Source organism: Anser anser, assembly GCF_964211835.1.
Source record: "Anser anser genome assembly, chromosome: 24".
NCBI lineage: Eukaryota > Metazoa > Chordata > Aves > Anseriformes > Anatidae > Anser > Anser anser.
In genome coordinates, this window is record NC_139745.1 from 7,552,973 (window position 1) to 7,577,362 (window position 24,390).

The window sequence follows — 24,390 nt, forward strand, 5'->3', positions numbered from 1 at the left end:
CTTCAAAGCAGTTCCCAACAACTCATATCACCCTCTACTTCCTTCTGATGTTGTTCTGCCGATTCTCTAAAGATGTCAATATTAACAGCCCCAATCAACACCCTTCCCTCATCTGAGACAACTCTCTCTGAATGCAGAGGATGGCTATTGTGTGACTTCCTCTTTCTTTAAATGCTTTGTTTTCCTCCATGTCCTTTTACTGGGGAAAAAAAATGGGAAAATATGTTTCTGTGGGATTTGAAGGGTGCACATGAAAAATACTCTGCAAAAGTCAGTATCACTCAGTCAAGAGAGGTCCTGTCCCTCCTGTGACTTTTGTAGGTGGACTTCCTATTTGATTCTTTGCTTACAGAGATAGCCACTCTCCTGGACGTTCAGTGACCCAGATGGAGACCTGGCCAAGAAGTTTCACAGAACTTCACTCAGACAAAAACAGTAGAAATGGGACGCCCATGATGGGGTCCTGCTTTCAAATATAATGTTTTTCAAGATGAGCTGCAGTCACCCTTTGCAGTTCTGGGAAACATAAACACACACACACACACACACAGAGTTATCTATGAAAATATTATTTCCTCTGCATGCAGCAGCTCTCATTCTGCACAGCAGGGGCAATCAGTAGTTATATATACATTTGTATAAAAAAGCAAAATAAATAAACATGCTGCACATTTCTCACTTTGACTTCAGTTCACTCCACTGAAATACAGAAGGTGATCTCTGTAGACTGAGAGGGAGATCTTTTCATCCCATAAAAAGCAAAGGTTGCTAAATGTCTCTGTAAGGTGCTTCCAGCCAAGCAGGAGTGCAGTTTTGCTGTTATACAGAAGCAAGTGTGATATTTGGTGTTTTCATCCTGGTTCAAAACCAACATGCAGGCACAACTCACTGCATTTTCAGAACCCATCTGATGGTTTCACACAGGGTTATGTTTTTGCCATCTCAGAAGTGTTTTTGCCTTTCATAACTCACATGTAAAAGTTATCTTGCTCTGAAGTCTCAAGTGAGCACAAGGCACTGTGTGTTAGCTGTGATACCTCCATGAGATATCACACATGCCTCACCCTGGCTGGATTCAGATAGTGTGCCTTGTGCCGTCGCTTCAATGCTGTCTCACGGCTGTATTGTACAGAGGCACGGGGAATGTCCATTAGTTACCTTGCAGTAAAAATACACCTCTTCTGTTCCTAAAGCCATATCCGTGATAGGCCAGACATTAATAGAAAAAACTCTGTGCAGACGAATAAATAAATAAATAAATAATCACAGCACTGACAGTTATTTGTCCTTGTTCTCATCTAGGTATCCTTGCCTGGGTATCTAGAGCTCTCTACCACTTTCCAGGCACACCACAGAACTTCAAGGGTACTCTAGCTTCTTCCCATGTAATGTGTGTGCTGATAGCCTTTGAAGTTAAACTTTTGATCATACTTTCCCTCCATATTTGAAGTTCCAAATACATCACTTAGCACTGTGGATGCAGGAGGTGTCCCTTCTATAAAATGATCGCTGTCACAGTCACTCGCAATACCTTCATCTTCTGCCACCTGTAAGGTCTGAAAGCAGATGAGTTGTTCCACGCTGGGATCCACACTGAGCTGTGACTTCTCCCTGACCTGGACGGGCAGATCAGCTAGCGGTTTCTGGTGACATGTGGTGACATGGTGATGCTTCCTGTGCAGGCAGTGTTCATCAGCTGGAAGTTTGGCACAAATCCTGTTCAGCGGTGTTTGGAGGGGGGTCATTTCCAGGCAGTCATCCCGGTCTGTATCATGCTGTCCATGTTCCCTGGGACCTGGGAATCTCACATCAGTGAGGGATATTCTTCCCAAAGAGGAGCTGTGAGGAAGGGATACCTTTTCGTTTCCTTGGGATCCTGAGGTGTCCACTTCATTCTGTCTCACTGGAAAGAAAGAGAAACCCAAGGCCGTGAAGTCCATCACAGATCCGCTGTCCACAGAGAGACCGCCAGATGTGGAGTCCCTGCCTGTTTCTGGCCCAGCAGTTCTGGACGGCTGGTAGTTCAGACATCTCTTTGGAAAGTGACGCATTTCAGTGTATGGGATGAAAGTCCTGCTGTCTTCTTCATCTTCCTCCTCCTCTTCTGATGACGATGATGACAGGAGAGAAGCCATCCATGGTAGGTTGTTTCTTGGTGATGTTCTATTTTTCTTCCCTTGTGACACTGGCTTCTCTGTGCAGGTCAGAGAGTCCGTGAGGAACTCCTCACTGAGCTCACAGTGAAAGGGTGGTCCAGCAACTTTAAAATTAGATAAATCCTACCAGGGGAAAGAAACAAGACAGATCGGAGAGTTAGTGGTGCTTTTTAAAGAGAAGTTTGGACATAGGACATGCCAGAATCAAAGCTGTCTTATAATGGTATTTCTGAATGCAGAACCAAGAAATGCGGCACACGTGCGGCTCTTCCACTCCTCCCCAGCCACCCTCCGAAAATCAGCCAGACATCAAGTCGGGCAGCAGCCCAGCCTCTGGGCCGTACCAAAGCATGAGGCAGCTTCTTGTGCTTAGCATCTTGTTTCAGCAGCCAGGTGATGAAGGCACTTGCCAGAAGGACGGGGAGGACAAACACGGGGATCATGGCAGAATATGGGAGCTTCCATTCCGCTGCTGAAAAAGAGGAAAATAATCTCCTTTATTCTTTGTTATTTTGTTCTTTTTTTCTTTCAACATAAACAGGCTGAGTCTAATCTTTTACCAGAGCATGCTATCAATAGTAACTTCATTTTCTCCATAATCTTTAAGGAGAAACTGGTTATTTCACCAAGGTCAGAGCTTTGGATGCTGGAACCTGTAGTTCACTTCTGGCATCATCTTCACAGCAATGTTTTTTTTCAGTTGATAGCATTTTAAGCAAATTAAAGTGATGGTAAATTTAAATAACAGGCTTTTACGCTTAGCTTTTCTTTTAGAAGTCTCAGAAAATGTTATGGCTCAAGAGCCTTATTTTACAGATTAGGATAACAGATTTGCCTAAGACCAGCCTCTAAGCCAGAGTCACAGATAGAAATGAATGTTGATACCAGCCAGTGCCTTACTTAGAGCAGGTCAAAAATGAGACTTTATTAACTTTTTTTTTTTTCCAGGAGAAATTTGAAAATTCCCAAAATTTCAGTGTGACCATAACTCGAGTATAATATTTCAAGATTTTCTGGAAATACATTAGAGATGGATTTTTTTAATGAAAACATTTCTATAGAAAGCAGTTACCTTTCACTAGAACATCCAACCAATCCATTTAACAGGAAGGCTTTGTTGTTGTTGTTGACAAGCTAAATTTGATGGAAATCTTTGACTTGGCCCTACTGGCATTTGACATCTTAACACATCCTTCCTTGGGACATACCTTTATGGTTTAAAAGCATGCACACTGGTTGGGAGAATTTGCTGTACTTGAAGCCAATGCTTTGGAAGGAGGATCTGGCACTCAAGCAGTAGGTGCCTCTAAGTGCAGTGGTGTCAATAGTCACTGTATTCTTCCTAAAGATACTTTCGTATTGCTTCTGTTTAGAAACAAAAAGAACAGACGGTTAGGAAGATGGTTCTCTCATTATTCAGATGCTGCTTCTTTACTTTTTGAGCCCACGATTCTCTTCATCATGTTGCATGGCTCCAGTGGTTAGGTGTGTGGAGAGGCACTTGCTACAAAAAGCAAGCATCTCTCCTAGGCCTTATAGTTTCTTGGGTGGGATTTCAAGTGGGTTATGCTCTTTGCTGCCACAGCTACACTGTTAGCAGTACCTGAACTAGCTGTTTTAAACCTCAGATTTGGTGAGGTTTATGCTATTATGCTGACTGTGGTGTAGCCTCACCATCACATCTTCTCTGATAAAAATAGGAATAGAATAAGAGAGGGAGCTACTGATAAAATAAGGATGCTGACTGTAATGCACTCATTTCTTCTCTGGCTTTAGTTTAACTCTGGTTTGACTGTTTCAGTTTCTCTAGGCCCTGGATCCAGTCACTCCCTGCCTAGAAATTTGCACCTATTTCAGTTCAGCTGGGCATCATTCCTCCACTTCATCTATGAAGTGCCACTTTTACTGACCTTGTCTTCAGATCCAGCTTCCCAAAGGTTCAAGTCGTACATCCAGGAGAAACTCTCCACACAGGTGGCCAAAGGGAAGGTGGCATTCACATGGAGTATGTTCTCCTGTACGTTCACGTTTAGCACTGGGGGAGCCAGTTCCACTGTAAATGATCGACAAGACATAAGAATAGTGCTTGCTTACATCATAATTTCACAGAAGTAATACTTTATGTGATTGATCTAAACTTCTAGCTGATATCCTGTGATGGACATGAAGGAAGAAGGAAGGCAAAGGAATACCTTTTTTTAATTTTATTTAATATACCCCCACTGGTGCTGTCTTTCCATTGTGGAGAGCTTGAAACCAGCTTGTTTACCTACAACACTGTTGAAACAAATTCTGATACCTGCTACAAAATTTATTTTCAAATCATTATGGCTTGTTGTTTGTGCACTCTCAAATCTGGTATTCATAAAGCTGCCTCTTACTCTTTGTCTTTCTGTATGTGGTTTAACTGATTTGCTCATGCAAGCACTGTTGTTGGGGTGTCCTTTCAGCCAGGCTGTAACCCAACAGGCACTCACCATCCAAATAGTATTCCTTGAATTGGGATTCTACCCATGGCGACTGGAGTTTTCCAGAAACGGCTTTTACTCGAGCACGGAATTTAATGAAGAAGTTTGGAAGTACACAAGTCAGGTTGCAAGAGGTACTGTGGATATTTTTACAATGACGAACCTTTATCCATTTGTCCATGCGTTCCTGGCTAAAAGAAGAAACAAACACCACAATATTGAGCATGCTGTTTTGTTGTAATTCATAGAGCAAGAGAAGGAAGTGTTTTGCAGGAAAGATACCAAATCTTGCTCAGAGTTCATAGCACTTTCCAGACAGATAAGGATTGGTTTTGGTGAAAGAATGCAGTCAGATCACTGATCGTAACGTTGTTACTAAATGTGCATCCAGAGATGTTTGCATCGTGCCATACTTTCGATGAGACATCCTTGGTAAGCACTTACCTTTCATACCTCACAGTGTATGTCACATCTGGTGGAGATCCTTCTCCTGGAGTCCATGTCAAAATCATGTCAAAATCTTTTGACAGTAGTGTAACATTCTGAGGAGGGGAAAGCTGAATATGACCTAATTGAAAGGGACAATTATGTGAATGATTAAGCAGGGCTCTGGGGATAGGAAATATCACCTGTTTTTGATCAAGGTGGTTTCAAAATTGTTCTAAGCAGCTCAATTAATTTAGGACTGTAAACTGGTTTTGGAAACAGGTATGTCTGTGTTGTAGTTGGGTTTTCCTCATCTCTCATAAAATATCTTCATCTCAACAGCTTTCAGAATTAGGACCTAAGTGTGGGAAACCCATCCAATTCTATAATTTTAGCAGCTTTCTCCATGGTCTCACCGGATTTTCCTACGATCCAGCTTACAACCCCATAAATTCCAGCCTGACTGCCTTGTGCTCCCACCTCTGAGCCCCTAGATGAGGCAGACACAGCTGGGTCACAGAACTCAGTCCCAGTTCTCCCAAGGCAGACTGTACCACAAATACAGCAAGATGCAGCATGCAGGCTTGCCGGTGAGCTTTCTGGCAGTAATTGTTTGCGGTAGGTAAATACATCGCTACTCTTCAACTAGACACGTTCTGTAGACAGATTTTAAATTGCCATTTCTTTACAGCAGAATATTTTACTTGATGTAGATCATCCCCACTCTCACTGCTTAAAAATTCTCTGTGTATGTCTTTCCTCTGACAAGCAAAGCCCCATAGCATGGCGAAATGCAAGTAACAAAGCCAGCAGTACTGTACCTCTCGGCTGCCGCAGGAAGCACAGTGCTACCAGGACTCTGATCCTCCAAGCAGACATGCTGAAGCAGAACTTTTCCACTTGTAATATATTTCTTTTCTTGCTACCTTTTCATCATCTTGTTTCCTGTATTAAGTTGTACGACTTATGGAGGAGCATGTAGTTAATTAACCGCACCGATGCACGCAGCCTCACTTCCTGGTACAACCCAAGTACAGGACTGCACAGTGAGCCAAGAAGGGAGCAGGGGTGAAGCTGCTTTTAATGAAAGTAAAAATGTTGTAAAGATTGCAGTACAACGCCCTCCCGTGTAACTTACCTGATCTCTCCGTCACAGGCTGTGTGCAAAAGTAACACAGTGCTAGCCTTCTCTTGTGAGGCACTTCATAAGAAAATTGACCTTTGGAATTTACTTGTTTGGCCATCAAATATTAATAGAAATCAAATAAGGTTTTACTGCATGAACTATCTGATAATAACCTAGCAATAATAAAAACAGTAAGCAGTAGTATGTGATATTATGTTAGTCTTGTGTTTATAAGAAGCCAAGGATTTTCTCCCAATTTATGTTATGAGGTTAAGACTACTTTTTACAAGTTATAGATTTACCCCACTTTATAGTGGGGAAAGCAAAGTGCAGAACTGGGGCAGGGATATGCCCCATACATGGTATGGGGGAACAAAAGGACGAGGACCCTTTTGATAAAGGCTGTGCTTTGTTGGATGCCAGTGCTGCTGTCGTTTTACTTCAGTTATCACTTATCAATTATTTGTCATCACCCCCAAAATATCAGTCAAGATCAGGACCAGTTGTCAGGCCTGTGCCAACACACAGATGGTTCTTGGCCCCTGCACTTCCAAATCGATGAGCCCGTCGGCTGCTGGCCGTGGCATTTGCAGCTGTGAAACTCTTGAGGTATTTGTATTTTCAACAACACCTTTAAACTCCAGAGTTCTCCTGGAGCAAAGCTCAGTTCCTCAGTTGCTGCTGTTACAGCCTCATACATCTTCCCCCAGCAAAGTCACGGAGACAGCAGTTTTGTTCAGTGCTTGTCAGAAACACAGCAGGAGAGGTCCTGGTACAGCTGTGAGCTACGTCACTGAGCACAGTGTGTTCAGGGGCATGTGCTTGGAATAGCTGTGCTGTTGCATCCTGTGCACAGCGAGAGCAGGGACACCAGCAGCCCAACCACTTGCTCTGTTTCGTTAGCCAGAGTGCTCCCGTGCTCTTCTCATCACAGCCACCTCCAGGCCTGTGCTGTGAGAAAAGGAAAGGAAAAATGATGTTACTGCACAGAAGATAACACCAGCACAGAGATGGGCTTTTCTGGGTCTTCCCCAGATGGGAGGCTCACCAAGCCCAGCAGGTGGCCTCATGCCCTCCGCTGTGGCTGTCAGGTTCTGGGTACCAAGTGGGAGAGCAGCTGATGGAGCTGGGGTTTGTACTGGTGGAAGCTTGTATGTTTACCAGGAAGGAATCAAATGTCTCATTTCCCCGAACACGCTATGATTCAAGCCATAGGAGGAGACCCTGTTACAAGTTTCTTTGATCACAACTTTCTCCAAAAATATGTTTCTTCATTGCACAGGCCTCTGCAACTGTACGTTTCTTGTTCATTGGCTCTTTTGCTACCTCTGTTTAATTTCTATGAAATTTCTTTCTCGCACACACAAAACCCTACAACACTGGCAGCCTCTCACTTTTATTTTATCTCTCTCTTTTTTTTTTTAGTCAGGTTCCTGTTGATGTTTTGTGCACATGATGCATACATTAATTTAGTCCTTGCCTATGGCCTGTATTTTGAGGTGTGTTCTTGCTGTTCAACTACCTAGTCCATAAAGAAATGTTTCCCACTTACCTCAGTGGAAGAATGGTAGTTCCCAAATTCCAGTGAAACATTTTGCATAGGAATTTGCTGATCAATAGGAAAGGAAGATTTGCAAATGTGTTTCATCGAGGCAGGCTTCTGCTGGCACCTTGCAGGATTTCCCCTGGTGGTGACTTGCCTGGTTATATTTCGGCATGTGGGCATCCAGGCTCCTGCGGCTTTCAGTATCTCCTGCCCAGTGAGGGGGGTTCTGGCTCCTTTTCCTTTCCTGGGGAATTCTGAAATGTTTGGATTTTGCTCTGAACCGGGATGAATGCAAATTTAAGACAGCAAAATACTGCATAGTGCAGATGAAACATTGTTCTTCTGATTTCTGAGGACAGATACCCTGCACACTCATTGCAGGAGAGCTGCAGAGTGGGAGTGCCTTTGCAGTTTTTGCCTTATCCTTGCCATTCCACCTCCATCCACACCACATTTCGGACAGAGGAGACAGTCGAGTCTTTGTCACTGGCAGCTTTTTATGGTGATTCAGGTCTAGTTTGGTAATGAAGCTGGAGAGCAGTCCCTGGTTGTTGTGGACTCTCCTCGTGCTTAAGGAAGCATCCAGAGCACGCAGGCTGACAGCGTGCCAGTACCTGGGTGTCTGTGCCTTTCCGGAGGAGTCCTCAGAGCAAGGGGATGCTTTTTCTACCATCACAGAAACCTGACTGGGATCTAGGTTACACGAGGTTACCTACACCACCTCAGTTTACTACAGGGTTTGGCTAGTTTAGGAGGAAAAACAAAGGCAAAGGGTCTGGAGAGTCCAAGGTCTGCTTTCCTCCAGCATCACGACCGCAGAGCTGGTCCCAGCGCGGCCCCCCCGCTCCCTGCAGCAGCCGAACAAGCGGGGGGCGACTCCGGGGCCAGCCCCGGGCCGGGAGCGCCTGCCCTGAGACCGGGGCTGTCCGTCGCGACAGGTCGTGTCGGAGTGGGGCCGTGCCGCGAGGTGTCGCTGCCTCTCAGCTCCGCGCCTCTGCCGCCTCCCCCCAGCCCCGTGCCCGCGCCCGGCCGGCTCCCGGAGGGCTCCCGGGGAGCCCCCGCGGCCCCGCTCTGCCCGGTGCCCCCGGGCAGCCGCCCACGCCCGTGTCTTCGGCAGCGTCCCCGAGTCGTGGGCACCGGCTTGTCCCGGCCGCGGGTGCTGGCAGGCGGCAGGCCTCGGTGGGGGGCCGGCGGCCCCCGGCCCGGCCCGGGGCTCTGGCAGGTGGGACGCCTGCGGCAGGGGCCTGGGCTCGGCGGTGCCGCTGGTGCGACCTTCCCGCAGGTCTCGGCGCCGTGCCTGCCTTCCCCGCTGCTCTACTCGCACGCAGCGCCCGTGCCTTGGGGCAGGGGCTGCCGCTCGGCAGGACGGTGGCTCGGCTTGGAGGTGGGCCTCTGCACGCTGCTGCGGTGCCGTGGCGGCGGGGCCACGCTCGCGGTTTTGCCACCTCCCGGCTCTCTGTGTGCCACAGGTGATTCAGACCAAGCCTGCAGCATGTCGTGAGTCAGACTGACGGATGGCTCCTTTCTGGAGGAGGGGCACTGCAGGAAATGCAGTCCTGCTCTTGTGAGGAAGGCGCAGTTTGGGCTGAGATTTGGCTTTACGAAGCCTTTGGAGGCAGCGGGCAGCGGAGCGTACTGCCATCCCGGCTGCTTCCTCTAGCTCCTACCCCACCCAGGCGGTGGTTCTGGCAGATCTGTGTGCTGTGAGCCTGGGAGGACGGCTGAGCCAGCTGAGAAAAAGCCCACACGTTAAAAATTTTAATAGGGCATTTCTGGTATGAATGGCACCGCGGGAAACCAAACCGCTGATCCATACACGAAAAAGAATGAACATTTCTTGACCACAACCTAGAGGAAGGAGCAGATAGTAACTTGCTGTTTTGTGACGGTTGCCACCACTCACAGCACACCTAACGTTTCTGATGTGCTTGTGCATTTCCAGCACCACGTTGCATGAAGGACTGGGTGAATGTTTTCAGTATTTCTTCAAATGTGAACCAGCCTTCTGAAGTAGCTTCTGCGTGGCGTCTTCCCCAGTTGGTTTTTGTTTCTTTCTGAAATATCATTCCTCTCTGCCAGCTGTCATTGCCTTGTGCTAGGTGAGAGCACTCAGGCTAAGAGAACGTTACCGGCAGGGAGGGGAGGTGGCGGTTGTCACAGACACACTGGACGCTGGAAATCTCAGGCAATCTGAGTGACATTTCCCAGTGCTTCTTGCTGGGTGATTTGACAAATTTCTCAAGGGAACATGATCCAGACAAAAATTATTTTAAAAGGAGTTTTTGGCTGAGAACTTGGTAAATGGGTGACTAAGACTTTAGTCATTCAGACTCAAAGCTCTTTAAATCGTCTTTTCCTTTCCTGCTGTTTTATAATGTCTCTGCTTCGCTCAGGGTGTGATGCTACAAACGCTGCTGGCAGCGCCTCCTGTCTGCTCTGCTCCTGCGGCTGAGCTCGCGCCCCTGTGCTCGCTGCTCGACCTCTGCTTGTGGCTTATGGGGCAGCCCTTGTCCCACGTGGCATTTCTTCACATTTCTCCTAAACGTAGAGGCATGTGTACACGGTATTCACAGAGGGGGACTGCAGCACACAAAAACCAGTGCCTTCCCCAGCGCAGTTCAGAGGCCTGGGCCCGGGATTCGGCCGGCCTGAAGGTAACGTCTATGACTTAGGAAGCCGCCTGCAGAGCTTCCTAGCAGAGCTTCACCAGTGCAAGACTGCTTTTCTTGGCTTAATGTCTTCATTTCTGGAGGTGGTGAAGCTGATCTATCTGTGATGGCAAAGGTGTGTGGTATGGGCCTGTCTTCAGATCTGAGCAAAGTACAACCCAAGGGCAGGAGCGGAATTTTTCCTTCAAGTTTTTTCACCACCTCTTTGGAAAAGTGAATGAGCACAACAGTGTCTGAAGAGAAACTACTCATTAGCCCCAATCTAAACAAAAAGCATGATCTGAAACTGAAGGCAAGGTTTCACACCATTCCAAAGTTTTCCCTGGAAACCACTTGTATTTCTTGTGGAGAACATGCTGATCTTCAGGGAAACCTACACTTCAGGGACGGGCAGAACATTTCTGAACAACTCAAAAGTCTCCAGTTTTGGAAACTTTCTCCCTTGTCCTGAGTTTCTCATGTTGAGAGGACAAGTTTGGACCTGAGGTGCCGGCACCTCGCTCCCTCTGACAGCATCCAGCTCTTTGGCAGTTCTGCCCGGCAAGGGAGGTCTGCAGGACGCTCTGCAGCAAAGGCGTTCAAAGCATCAGGAGCACGGGGCACGGGAACAGCCCCAGCCCCCTCGAGTGGCTGCAGCTGTGGCTTTGGCACTGGGTGCACGGCACAGGCTCTGAGAGAAGGAGAGATGTAAAGTGACAGCCAGAGACTGTCAGTGGCAAGGAGATGTAGCAGCAAGCCTGGTCCTGTCTTTATTGAGCCAGTTGGGTGAACTTGAACCTTCTCACTCATCCCTGGAAAATCTTTTCATTGAAGGCTCAGCTCTGACCTGGAACTGGGGATACCTGAACTTGTGCAGCTCAGGAAGTGTTTTCCTTTTTGTGCTTAGAAAGAACAAATTGCTATTGGTAATTAAGAGGTTAAAAAGTCCACAAGGCTGAGCAATGCCAAATAATAAAATGCAGCAGTGTCCCCCTGACCCAGACAGGCATCTGGGGAACCTGTCATCAGGAGAAAATAAGAGAATGGACTTGATTTGTTTTTTAAACCAAGTCTGAAAAGACTTAGATTGAAAAGCAAAAGCAAAAACAAAACCTTAAAATGTTCCCCATACAAGTGCTATGAATCATTTCATGTTCTTTTTTTTTCTTTTCTTCTAGGGCAGGGTTTTTAAAGGAATTCAGGGCCTTTACCGTACGCAGTAGCCAGATACAGCTCCAGATACAAGGCTCACAAGTAAAGGCTGTATACACCTGACAGTCTGTTCCTGCAGGGTAAGGGGAGTACAGTAATCCTGTAAAGACAGCTGGACCCTGTAGGCTGACCTTTGTGTTAAATACGGGACTTGTGTCCTAGTCCATTAGACTGCTGTACCGCAGTGGGTACTAGGGGAGGTCAGGCAAGGCCTTGGGAGCTGCCTAAGGAGAGCGCTGCTTCAGACCTGCACGGGCAGCAGTAGTGCTGGGTCAGCAGACCGCCCTCCCTTGTAAGCCTCGTTACCGTTAGCACTGCAGTCGGGCAGAGCGGATGCTGCGGTGGCACTGAGGGAGGAGGCAACTTCAGAGCAGCCCTAGCAGAATGCAGGAGCTCAGGCTGGATGGGCCAGTGCTGATCTGGGGGAAAGCTGGGGCTTCACCCGCACCACTTGGGAGGGAAGCTGCCCAAACCATGCTTGGTTTCAGACGGGTCTTCCTCTGTTTCAGGGAGAGCTGGTAAGGTGCGTGTCTGTACCTGGAGGGGACAACTTTCCCTTCGTCTCTTCTCCTGTAGCAGGGATCTTGCCCATCCTACCTGCTTTATCATCTAGCAGTTGCAAATCTGCAGAGATTATTTTCTTCCTCAGCAAAGAGAAGCCCTACTGAGTAAGGCAAAACCCCTGTGCTCACGGAGTGAAATCATTCTCTCCAAAAGCTTTGCTTGTTTGTTCACAGCAAATGAACACGCAGAAGAGTCTCGTGTGCATGTTTAAGGAACGTCAAGAGGGGTTTGCCCTCTTCTGTAGCAGCGGTTACTCATGCTGCAGCTCTGAGCTGACTTCGTCGTTACCTTCCCTGTGACCTGCTTTTTGTTTGCAGCCCTGTGGTGTGCAAACACAGTGCCGCTTTACTGAAACACTCCTGTCACAGCCCTCCCTGGGCAGCTGGCTGTGTAACGTTAAAGGCAACAACTTGCCTCTTGAGCAAGCGCACCAGTTCCATCAGGTGCCAGTCCACTGATCTCCCACGTCCCGCAGCGACTGGCTTCAGGCAGGGGCAACGGCTCGTCCCTGTTCACTTGGTTGGACCTGGTGCTACTCTTCTGCCACAAGTACATTCAACAGAGCTGTTACGTGGATCTCAGTTAAAGTCCAAACTGCAATAAAATTATTTTGGGCCCCAGCCTGAAGTCAGACAGACCTCTCCCATCCTTTCTGCCTCCCTGAGCAGTGGGGCAGCGGTGTGGGATGATGCTGTTAGCCAGTGGACTCGAGTCAATAGACTTTTATGCTTCTTCTCTCGTGTTTCTTGAAACCTGTCCTTTCCCCTTTACAGTGCGTTTTTATTCATGCTGAAAGCAGTTAGGGAGCTTGCCTGGACATGCAGTAACGGCGAAACTCCAGTGCACACAGAGTAAAACATGTGCTAGCCCACAAGGTGCAGATATAACAACACGGGAACCTCCTGGGGGCACCGTGCCTCCCGAAACCCCTAGCTCTCACTGATCAGCGTGGGAAAAGCGGTGGGGACCCTGCATGTTCCAACAGAGAGAGAGACTTAGTTCTGGCAACCTGTCTGTTGTACTCTCTGAGCCAAACTGTGCTTTTGGGGGTCATCCCACAGGCTTCAGAGCTTGTCCCTCTTTGGGAGCGTTTCCTTACTCTGTGCTGTGATGGCACCCTGCCTAATTTGAGGGGTTTCTCTGTGGGCTTAGGACTGCAGGATGCCACTACATTGGCCCTGGTTGTGAAATTCTTCCCCTGCCTGGCAGAGGGACGCAGGGATCTATCTCTACGTAGCCCTTTCAAGCAGGAAATACATTTTGTCTTGGGTATATTTCACCCAGGGGTAGAGTGAGTGCACATGCTGGGAGGGGGAATATGACATGGGGAAGCTGTGTATGTTCTGCGCCTTTAACTTGAACACCATCAGAAGGTGAGCTGGGGCAGAAGGGGATGTGCGGGAGTCCAAGGAGCACGGCGCCGTGAGAGGTGCCCTCTTCTGCGAGATGCTCCCCTGCAACCACGAGTGGCAGCAGCCGTGCTTCCTGGTGGGGAGGGCAGCCTCTGTTTGAATGTTTGCGATGTTTTGCATTGCAGTATTTGGATGCCAAAGCTATGCAGTGCCGTAAAAGTTAATTAGCCAGATAACTAATTAAAGACTTCTCCCTTTTATTGTTGCCAACTTGCAATTCAGAAAGGGGCTTGTGTCAAAGTAGATGCAACCACACACCCCAGTGAAAGAAGCGATAAAGCATTCAAGATCCAATTAACCATTCGGGGGACTGGTGCGGGAAAACCCCATCCCTGTCTGGGGGGAAGGAGTGTCCCAATCACATGCAGGACCAGCACAACTGACCCGGCTTTGAATACCTCGCCGGGGAGGCTGCTGCTGTGCAGGGAGGCTTGCAGGCTGGAACTGTGTGCAGGGCAGGATTTCCAGGTGCCAACAGACACTCTGGCATTGGAAGTGTCCCTGGAAGGGTGACACGTCCTCGGGGACCATGTCAGATCTCCACAGCAAAGGTCTGGGATGTGTGTTGGCAGGGCTCTGAGCTGAGGGAGGGCGTGCGGGAGGCTGTGAGGACACGAGGCAGGCTCTGGTGCTGGCTGCGCTGCTGTCCGAGAGGGACCCGCCTGCCGAGGGCTGCCCCTGGAGCGGGCGAGGATCTCAGCAGGCAGGTAATGTCTGAGCCTGTCACCTTTCCACGGGTCACTGTAGAGGAGATTCGTAACATCTTTTTGTTAAAAACAAACCAAACCAAAACAAACATCAACAGCGACATGACATCATTCGAACCAGGCAGCTTTACAGCGGTGTAAGAAGGCGTGCTTCCCATCGCCCGGCAGTGTCCTGCGCTGCCGGTCCCTGGGGTCACTTTGGCCCAGGGGAATACACAGTGAGCAGGCGGAGGGTGGAAGAGCCACGGTGAGGTTCAGGCTCTCTGCTCTGGCCACCAGCCAGGAGACGTGCTGTAACTCAGTGGCACCGGGCCCAGAATTTCCAGGAGGGCCGAGCTCCCGTCTGAGATCCGGACAGGGGCCCACATTGCCACCAGCGCTTCGCACGTGCTGGGTGCACACAGGGTCTGGGCTCTTGTGAAATCCAGCCTGGCTGAGGGTGGCTGAGTGTTTGAAATTCCACCAAGCTGCCCAGCCCTCCCTCCCCTCTGAAAAAGAGGGGAATTGAGCAATTTCAGCCAGCGTTCCTTGTCTGTGGAGCTCACGTACTCTGCAGAGCGGGCTCACAGGGGATGATGCTGGTTTCACCCAGCAAGCTGCTGCCTTGCAGAGAGGGGCAGGGAGCAGGGAGTGTTTTAAGACTTGTAGTTTTGATGACATGTCTGCTGAGATCAGTCCCCCAGAACACATTTACACCAGATGAGGATCTGGCCAGAGTCCCGATACTAGGAGAATATGCTTCCCACCCCCGCTGCTATCAGGCCCAGCCCTCAGATGACAAGAATTTAATTTAAAGGCTCAATCTCTTGTCTGAACAGCTCCCTCCCTCCCCCACTCTGATGGGAGGAAAAGCTTCGGAGAGGCATCCAGGCGAGTGGGAAAGCTTTGGAGAGAGCTGTCTCTTGCCCTTTAGCCATCCAGAGAGGAAGAGCTCATCTGAATGAAATGAGGATCAATCAGAGAGAGGCATGGGAAAAGCTGGGAAAATGAGCCTCCAGTGATGTATATTCATGGGGGGGGAAAACCTCCCCCAGACATGCAGAAGCTTTGATGAAAACCCTCCCAGCTGTGCTGAGCCTTTGAAGTGACACAGCAGAAGTGCATTCACGATTACCCAAGAGATAGAAGCAGATGAGTTCTCAATCAGCTGAATCCTTGTATTTAGGATATACTTTAATGCTTACTTTTTATAACTCCTTCCAAAATTAATGAGAATCATCTGTACTGTGCCCTGTCATTCCTCTCCCCTGCTTCCTCCCCACCCCACCCCAGATAACCTACAAAGTCAGAATCACATTCCCAGGGGGTAGGGGGTGAGTTGGCTGTGGTGTTTTGTGCTCCAAACAAGATCTGGGAAGAGTTCTGAACCACCAGCAGGAAACAAAAGGCTAATGGAAATGGGTCACTTTTTTTTTTTTTTTACCAAAAAGTAAGTTTCTGTAATCTCTTCACATAGCTTGTGTAGAAGTATCATAGCATTTCATCAGCAGTGTGTCCTACTCCAGCACTTGTCTCTATCTCATCTCCTAATCAGAATCTTTAAAAGCCAAGTCCAAAATCTGTGCTCTGGTCCTTGAGCTGAGCAGCGTTAGAGCCATTTTCATCTGGGAGGATCTTTGCACACAGGGAGATGTATGCAGGGGGTGGAGGGATGCATCCCTGACATGGCACTGCCCAGTGTGGCACTCCAGATCACCAGCATGGACTGGTAGCACCTGCGGTCCGAGGAGCTGAACCTCCTCTGTTGAGCTGAGATGAGCACCCAAACCCTGAGGGAGCTGTTGAAGGTTCTCACTTTGTTACTGCTGGCAGGTTTCTCCGTTCAGAACCACATTGGAAAGGTCATTTCCTGCTGAAAACTTGCTCAGAAATGCACTTCCATCTGCCCTTTGCTTACCTTAGCTGTGTGACGTGCTCAGCACAAAGTGCTCCTACGTTTCTCTATGACAAACCTCACGGAGTATCCAGGAACCCAAAACCCAGGTCATTTCTCCCTTGCAGTGGCCCTTCTCAGCAGGTGGCTTGCTTGCAGGTACACTTGATGGAAACAGACAGATGCAGTCAGCCGAGTCGCGTATGTTTAATGCACTTCGAGGTGCGTTGGCAGCTTCAGATGATCAAAGCCTGTCTTGTGATGCAGTGGCATCGCCAGGGAGTTTTCTTTTAACTCTATCAGATAAGTTGAAAGAAAGTCAGTCAGTTGGCTTTCATGTTGTAAGAAACCAATTTGGGAATGGTCAGAGACAAAAAAATTGCTCAAGAGTTCAGTTAACTGAGATCTTGGCATTGCCAAGGCTGAGGTGGGACTCGCACGTGTTTCTGGTTCTTGTGGTACTCATGTTGCCTGGTTTCACTTTCTGAAGTGATTTTATGAGTTTGCAGCTGAACTGGAAACATCCAGTGTTAGTGATTTGAAACAGGAGCTCTTAATCCTTGAGAATTAGCCTAAAATCTCCTCTGGTGGCTTGGTGCAAGGATGAGCCTCCACCCAAGAGGATGGGTCTTCCCAGGCTCGCTATTTCTCTTTAGTACTAATGGCAGCTGGGTGCCATTAGCTGGGTACCCAGCAATGAGGAGGTGTCTTCACCAGGAGCCTTTGTGCCCCTAAGAATTTGTTTGCGTTAAAAATACATGTTTCTTACACAGAGTTTTCTTTGCAGGATGGTGCAGGCTGTGTCTAGTGTTTAACTACCAGGTGAGGCAGGTGTGGTGACATGTAACCTTTATGACCAGGCTTGAGGAAAACCTGTACAGGCACTGTACTTCACAGGCACTGTACCTGTACTTCAGTCCACGGATGTTTCAGTATGGTTATGACAGAGCCAAGGAAGTGTGCTGAGAGGGAAGAAACAAAGCTGTTTATGCCGTGTATCCTGATGACTGAGAAAGAGGCAGCACAGTCTAGCAGAAAGGGATCAGTCTCAGGTTTGCCTGAGCTGCATTCTGCTCATGGAGCTCTTGTGGCTTTGAGCAAGAGGTGTCCCTTTCTGAGCACAGTTTGCCTTCCCTCTTCCCTCTTATTTCTTATGATTACAGCCAGCTTGGGTGGGATGTGCACCAGAAGAGGTGGGGTGGAGCTCTCGCCTCTGCTGACATCGCTGATAAAGGAGTGAAAGTGATGGTGGCAACCGGCCCGTGGCCCAGCACTGCAGCCTGGGGAGCCCGAGCTGCACCGTGCCCACCTCCTCGAGGAGGTCCAAACGCCCCTTGCCTGGCTGCCAGTGGCCACCACGGGTCTGGCTCACGGAACAGAGACCCTCCTTCCTGGCACACCTCCTCCGAGCAAGCTCTTTACACTAGGGAGAAGTGACTCTTTGTCTGCCTTGTCTCCCACCCATTGCACATCTCTCTCACAGTGTCTCTTGGGAACGGCTCAGGCTTTGTCTGCCCTGAGGTGTGCTCATGCATGCGAAGATCTTTAGCAAGGCATGAGATACTTTCCCCTTACATGAGCCAACAAAAATGTCATGTCTTGAGAAAATGAAATGAAATCTAATGCGTCATCTTTCCTGCTGGGCAGCAAATACAGTCCTGGGGGAGCTTTTAAAGGGGCCCCACATTTGCAGTAGGTGGGTGAATGCTAACCTTTCTTGAAAGGACGTAAGGGGAAAAAACAGGACGTAGTGTTTCAGTTATTTTTGTGTTGGGTTTCTACACACAAAGACAACATTAGATCCCTGCCCTGAGTTCTGCTTAGCCCAAGCACAGAAATGGGGCAGTTTAAACCTCCTAATGTTTGTTCATACTCTCCAGACTGAGTTACAAGACTGGAGAGTGCATGCTAAATCCGGGTGGGTTGGCCAGGAAGGTAAGAGTTATTTCAGCCCCAGGAGAGTAACTTTGTCTTTTGTCAAGTTGTTCTGCTGGGGAAAGCTTCTGAAGACCCTTTTCTGTATTAGCTTATGGCCCAGACCAAAGCCAAGTTGTACGGAAAGTGTGGAAATGGCAAGGGCTGGATTGCCTGAGCCTTAAATGCTTGGGCATTGCTGCCACGAGGCAGCATGGATGCCAACCATCACTTTAGGGCTAGTAGCATTACTCACTGTATTATTATGGGTGCAAAAACTTGGACACAATGAAGGGCAATGACAAGCCAGGCTCTGGGGTGCACTGTATTCTTCATGTGTGAAGGAGTAAAATATAAATATAAAATATATAAAATATAAATGTTGTTGTTTCCCACCCATCAGTTTGTGGATTTTTTTCATCATTTTGCCATTGGCAGATGACAAACTAACCACTGCCAGTGTTGCAGATACCTTTTCATGTAGATTTTGTTTAGAATATAAAGACTTAACTTTTTGCATGACACCTCTTCTCAAGCCATGTAAGGATGTGTTACAGATTAGCTTTCTTGTGGAAATGAATGGGAATATCCAAGGACTGATGGTACGTTTGTATTGCTCAGTACTAAGCAGCACCAACCATAATTTGTAAAGGATCTGTATAAGGGCCTAGAACTCGGGAAAGCTAAGTGTCTTTTCTACCTGTTTCCTGTAGTCACCGCTAAACAATGTGAGGGATTACAAAATGCCTAGCTGCATCAACAAACAGCAGCAAGCAGCGCTTGACAATGCCGTCTGTGGAAGCCCATTAGCTCCTCTAATTAATCCTCACTTCATTAGCCAGAAAGAAGGCCACTCATGGGCGCGTGGGCGTGAGGAGGATGCGGTCGCTCCTCTCCTGTTTGCTGTTCCTGTGGCCCAAACAAACAGACCCGCCCCGAGCGCTGCGTGGGTTCAGCAGCGAGCGCAGCTGAGCAGAGTGCTCTCACCACTGCGTTTTCTCAACGGGGATCAAAATTTGCTTCAGCCATGGTTCTCCTGGCTTTCTTTAGGCATGGAGAGGAAACCGCTGCCATGGGTAGTGGTGAAGCTCCCCCTGAGCTCCCTGAGCGCAGATGCTTCTTGTGCTGCAAGAGAGCTCAGTGCCTGCCGGCAGCCCATGCCCTCTTCATCCCATTTAATTCTGCCCTTACCCCAGGAACCGCTGGGGCAGGAGACCTTTCGCCCACCTCTGGCCCCCACTGAATGCTAGTTCGAAGCGAGATGGAATTTTGCCTGCATTAAGAGTAGGGGGTCAGGGCCTTCCACTGTGCTGTCCCTGCGATGATTTGACAACCCACAGGTTTCTGCTCTCAAACCTCTCCGTGCAAAGCCCTTGCTGAGCACCTTTGGGAAGGAGCGTAGCACCCAGCTGTGCTGCGGCTTTCCTCTGGTCTCTGCCTGAAGACGACCACTCGCCGCTGCGTGACAGCTCCACCGGAGTGGCAGGATTCATGAAAGCAGCTTGCAATGGGCTGCCTGTTGTGAAAGAGGATTTTTAGCTGACAAACCTGTAGTTATGAAATGAAGTCTGCCTCAAATATAACAGAGGAGGATCATAGAGGCAGTTACTATAATTACTGCTAATGATACTTACACTTACCCATACGTTAGTTCCATATAAACCTTTTTTATTCCCTGTGCAAACAATGAATAATTAGCAGCCTCTATCACAGCCTTTTTAAGAGCTACGTCATGTTCCCTGGGACAAAGACCATCTCTGAACAGCACCTAGCATGCCGGGATTATAGGGTGTTGAGTGCCACTGTAATAAAAGCATGTCAAAATTGCAAGTGAATTCATTAAGATCAGGAGGGACAAGTTATCTGCAGGGAGAAACCGTTCCCAGTAGACGTTTTTGATAGCTTTTTATTAGTAGTGTAATTTTCTAGAGGGTTATTTCACACTATGGAGGAAATCTGTTTTAGGCTTGTTTCCTTTGCCACTGAAATTTTAAGGCCTTTGTTTTGGGGCTCTGATGGGAGACAGTTTTGCCATTTCAGGGGTTCAAAGGGTTTTGGCATTCATCTACATTTGCTTCCCTATCGTGCGTCTTTGATTCAGTTCCCTCACCTCTGTTTCAGCAGCTGCTCGCATTACACAAGTGAAATGTCTCTCTCTCAGCCTTGACTAGGCATCAGGCATGCAGTTGTGAAAAAAACACAATTTTTCTACCCGACGTCATGTTTACTCCAGACAAAATTGGATTTATTGCATAATAAATACATTCACTGGAGCTAAGGTGAGATGGTGGTTAAAAACAACTGTGCTTTGCATAGCCTTTCAGACCACCAAAGCCCAGCCCTCTGCTTTGTGCTGATGCATTATGGCTGACAGCAGTAATTTTTAGTGACAGATACAGAAACGTCCTTAGGGAAAATACAACAGTGATGGAAGTTTCCTGTGGGAAAGAAGGCTTTTTTTTTTTTTAAACATGCTTTCACCTTTTCTTTTTTTTTTTTTTTTTTTTTTTTTGTTCTTTAGGGACAGATTCTTTACAGGCATTCAAAACCTTTTAATCCGATTAATTTCACCATGACATAAGGTCAGTCCACAATTTATGAGGAATAATCATCTTCTTTTAGGATCAGACCTGAATGGCTGTGCTTTCCAACTGTACTGGATCTAAATGGCAAGCCAGCTGTGGTCTGTATTTGTTGCAATGCTTGGAAGACCACACCTCTGTATGAAACACCATCTTTTGCATAGCAACTGATACTGTGAGCTAAACTGGATTGCACAATTTAGACTCTAATCTTGACTGGAAAGATAGCATCAGTTCTGAGTCAGAACTATATTTTCCCGTATCTCAGAGACAGGATATTTTTGCACAGCAAATGGCAAAATTTACATGTATGTAAATGTATGTAATCTTGGTCCCACCGCTCTGAGTGAGGCCTGGGTCAGGCCAGGCTCCCACTGCATGCAAATGGCTGTTTGCGCGTCGCAGTCTGAACAAAGGCTGGCTGGGGCTGCTCGCGGGAGCTCTCAGCCCAAGTGCAACCACTACAAGAAGGAATTGCAGTAAACAAAGGGGAGGAGACTCCATGGGGAGGAGGAAGGTTACGACAGCAAGATCCTGAGATTTACCTGTTGTTCTAAACCATTTAGTTGGGTCATAGTCCAGAACCAAAAATTTTCATTGAAAAAACATAGCTGGGTGATAACATTACACCTACTTACATGATTTGTAAATTGTGATCATGTCAGAGCAAGGAAATGACTAAGTAAATAAGTGCCCGCGGCTTGGGCCCTATTTATGGGGATGGGCGCGAGCTACCCTGAACCTCCTCTGTCCATACCATGAGCCAACCGAATCTGAAGTCGTTTCAGCTGGAAGTCCATCAGCCTTATTAGCATCATGGGAACTTGTGCTAACAAGCAAAAACTTGGTACAAATATCAACCGCTTTTTCTCTCAGTTTGTATAATTGATCAGAATGATCTAGTTAAACTCAAAGGCAGAGTTTTTGGCCTGGACGTAGCTTGAAATTTGTTGTTTCTGAGTCACGTCTAGAGGAGTGCTTGAGGATATTGCTCCCAAAAGCATCTCTGTTTTTTTCAGCTCCAGCAGCTGGTTTAGTAAAGGTAACACCTTTCACTACAGATCTTGCCTTGCTTAAGCACGCTGTGAAATCCTGGTTCCACTGCCCTCAGCAGGAACTGTGTTGAATAAAGCCTCTTGCTGCAAATCCTGCCTTGGCTAAACATGCTGGGAAATCTTGAAATTGGCAGTTCTGCACTTCGCTTCACGTCAGGATTTCTGCTATGTAGAGAAGGGTACTTCAATGCCACATCACGTCCTGAACTCTGACTTGAAAATTACTCATCTTTTTAACTGTTTTGGCTCTTACAGCCTTGATATCCTTCTCAAAACATGTTCTTTTAAGGAAATGGTAAAATCAAAGAAAACAATTTATAATTTACTGACTTGCCCTTGAGTGTTTTGCTAGTAATGGTGACTATTATCTCTTGATAATAAGATACGTGTATCTTAATGGGAAACTTAATTGCTATTGTAGTAGTGTGTAATCCCAGGACCTCCTGGGCTACGTGCTGGACCAGCTGAGAACAGAGGGTAGTCCCCATCCAAGAGAGTACATCCAAGGGATGCGTCATGATTATGTCCGTGTGGGATTTTTGCTTTTCATTTGAAAAACATTTTTCTTTAATTATAAATTTTTCAGATTTTATTTTGTTCAGGACAGTGACTAAGATATTCATGCTGTAATCAATATGTGTGTTTTTATATTTGATTATAATGTGCTTGTAATGTGAGAAGTATAAGGTTAATGGCACATGTAGCAATCCAGTGTTTTGTTTCTAATTGGCGTAGTTGTGCAGAGGAAATGACAAACATTCATGTTGCTGTCACTGTGTGTGTCTGGGTTAAGCTCTCAGCTGGTGTAATTGTTGTCCGATATGACAAGGGCATGTGCTGACTTTAACTCACCTAGAAGCTGACCCAAGTCAGCTTTTTTGGGAGACGTTTTAGCAATGTTTAGCCATCCTAAGATGTTGGCTTTTTTCTCAGCAGATACCATGTTGTGGATCCAGTTATCTAAATATCTGAATCATCCCTGTATTTTTAACAGGCTAACCTCCAAGTAAACTGTTGCAGTTCAGGATTGGTATTATGGATGAAATGGAGGCAGAATTTTCCTCAAAGTCCCGTAGGAATCTGCGGCAGAGCTCCCGCGTGCTGGGTTAACGCTGCAGTCACCTCGCTCCCTCTGGGCTGTAAGTGCTCTGGGTGCAGTTTTACTCAAGGACTGAGCCCGCTGATCAGGGAATACTACAGTTACTTTAATTGTGACAGCTAAGTGCCAGAATTTCGATGAGGCCCAGCGTATTCATTAGAAATTGCTAGTTATTACCATTAATAATACACTGAAATTAATTACTGGGAAGAAAAATAATATCCATGCTGATCTATACACGTGAATGATGGTAGATGCCTTCAGTGGCACTTTCTTTTGCCATTCATACTGTTTTCCTGGAGAGACTGGGGTTTCCAGGTAATTCCCAGAGTGACATTTTAGTGTATTTATCTGAGGTAACTCATTCCCCTCTGCAGGCCCATCTCCAAGCAACAAAGCAGGAGAAAATAACTGCTCAACCGCCCCTTAATCCACTAAGAGTAAAGGCATAGACGCTCTGAACTAGCCTGACAGGAGCGATGACCAGCAGAGCAAACAGCTGGGGGCCCTGGGGGGAAATCTGCCAGGCTTTGGCCATAAAACCCCCTAACGCCTCCGTATCTGAGTGCCCTCAGTGCTGCTGGCAGTGTTATGGGGCACAAGATGCTGTTGTGCCCATTTGCTAGACCCTGAGTCCTGTAGTCTGGGTTTTCAGGCTACTCGTTATGGGGGTGCTGGGAATGGCATCGCAAAGTGGCGTCAAACAAATTTAGGTCTGGGAATAAAATTCCTGGGAAGCTCAGCTTTGTACCACTTCAGGACTGCGCAGACTGTCGTTCTCCCACTGTGAACTGGGAGGCATCCTCAGAGAGCACACTGCATATGTGTGCACTTGTGCGTGTGCTTGTGTGTCCAAACACTAGGACTAGAACTATTTCAGAGAGAGGACAATACTGAAATCATAATCAGTGAATTTAAAGTGGCCCTGAGTCAAATTAGACTGATGATTAGGAGACAATTTTGCCCACTAGAGATAAATGCATTTTGGAACTTTCCACCAAACTTTATGCCCAGCAAACTTCATTCTGCGTGGACAGATTGGCAGTGTTCAGAGGGAGGAACCAGAAAGAACCACAGATCTTGCTGCCCAGTCTTTAGCCAGCAAATGTGGAAATTTAAAATCAGTTCCACTGATGTATTATTTCACTTGCCTGTATAATGGCACTGGATAGTCTGCTCCAGCTCAGAGTCAAAACACAGTGGTTTGGCATACCCCTTTCCTTTTTTCTGTGTCTGATCTGTCTCTCTCTGGTCCTTGGAGAGCATCCCTGTTGATTCCTTGGGGTTCCAGAGCTGGACTCATCTCTGATGTCCCTTTTATTTCATTATAATGCTGTTGCCTTCTTATGTGTTCTGTATCCTTACCAAATCAACCAGTGACCTGTCCAGCGCAGTATCATTTTTTACCATCAGCAGCCGATGCGTGGTATTTCCACGGATGGTGAAACTCCTACAGAATGCACCCAGCTACTTGAGCAATGCTGTGCATGGGAAGAAAAATTCCTCTGTTGTCCCTAGAGGCCACCAGCACATGCCCTGAAGCAGGAGGTTTCATTACCCCTATTTTTTTTTTCTTTTGGCTTATATGACTGCCAGTGTTAT

At 47.4% G+C, this 24,390-nt stretch overlaps 1 protein-coding gene across 2 annotated transcripts; it reads right to left on the reverse strand.

The window, feature by feature from the left end:
• Positions 1–553: 553 nt before the first annotated feature.
• Positions 554–16,594, reverse strand: IFNLR1 (interferon lambda receptor 1). Of its 2 annotated transcripts, XM_083810117.1 has the most exons (10): positions 16,539–16,594; positions 7,729–16,434; positions 6,189–7,127; positions 5,872–5,995; positions 5,069–5,192; positions 4,634–4,815; positions 4,067–4,209; positions 3,365–3,521; positions 2,501–2,628; positions 554–2,279 (listed from the first exon to the last, which is right to left on the reverse strand). In XM_083810117.1, the coding sequence occupies exons 4-10, from the start codon at positions 5,927–5,929 to the stop codon at positions 1,371–1,373; spliced, it is 1,701 nt and encodes a 566-aa protein (XP_083666243.1). In that variant the 5' UTR covers positions 5,930–5,995; positions 6,189–7,127; positions 7,729–16,434; positions 16,539–16,594; the 3' UTR covers positions 554–1,370. The 2 variants fall into 2 exon arrangements, with proteins under 2 accessions (XP_083666243.1, XP_083666244.1); XM_083810118.1 differs by lacking the exons at positions 6,189–7,127; positions 7,729–16,434; positions 16,539–16,594 and having other exon boundaries at positions 5,078–5,192; positions 5,872–6,170.
• Positions 16,595–24,390: the final 7,796 nt, after the last annotated feature.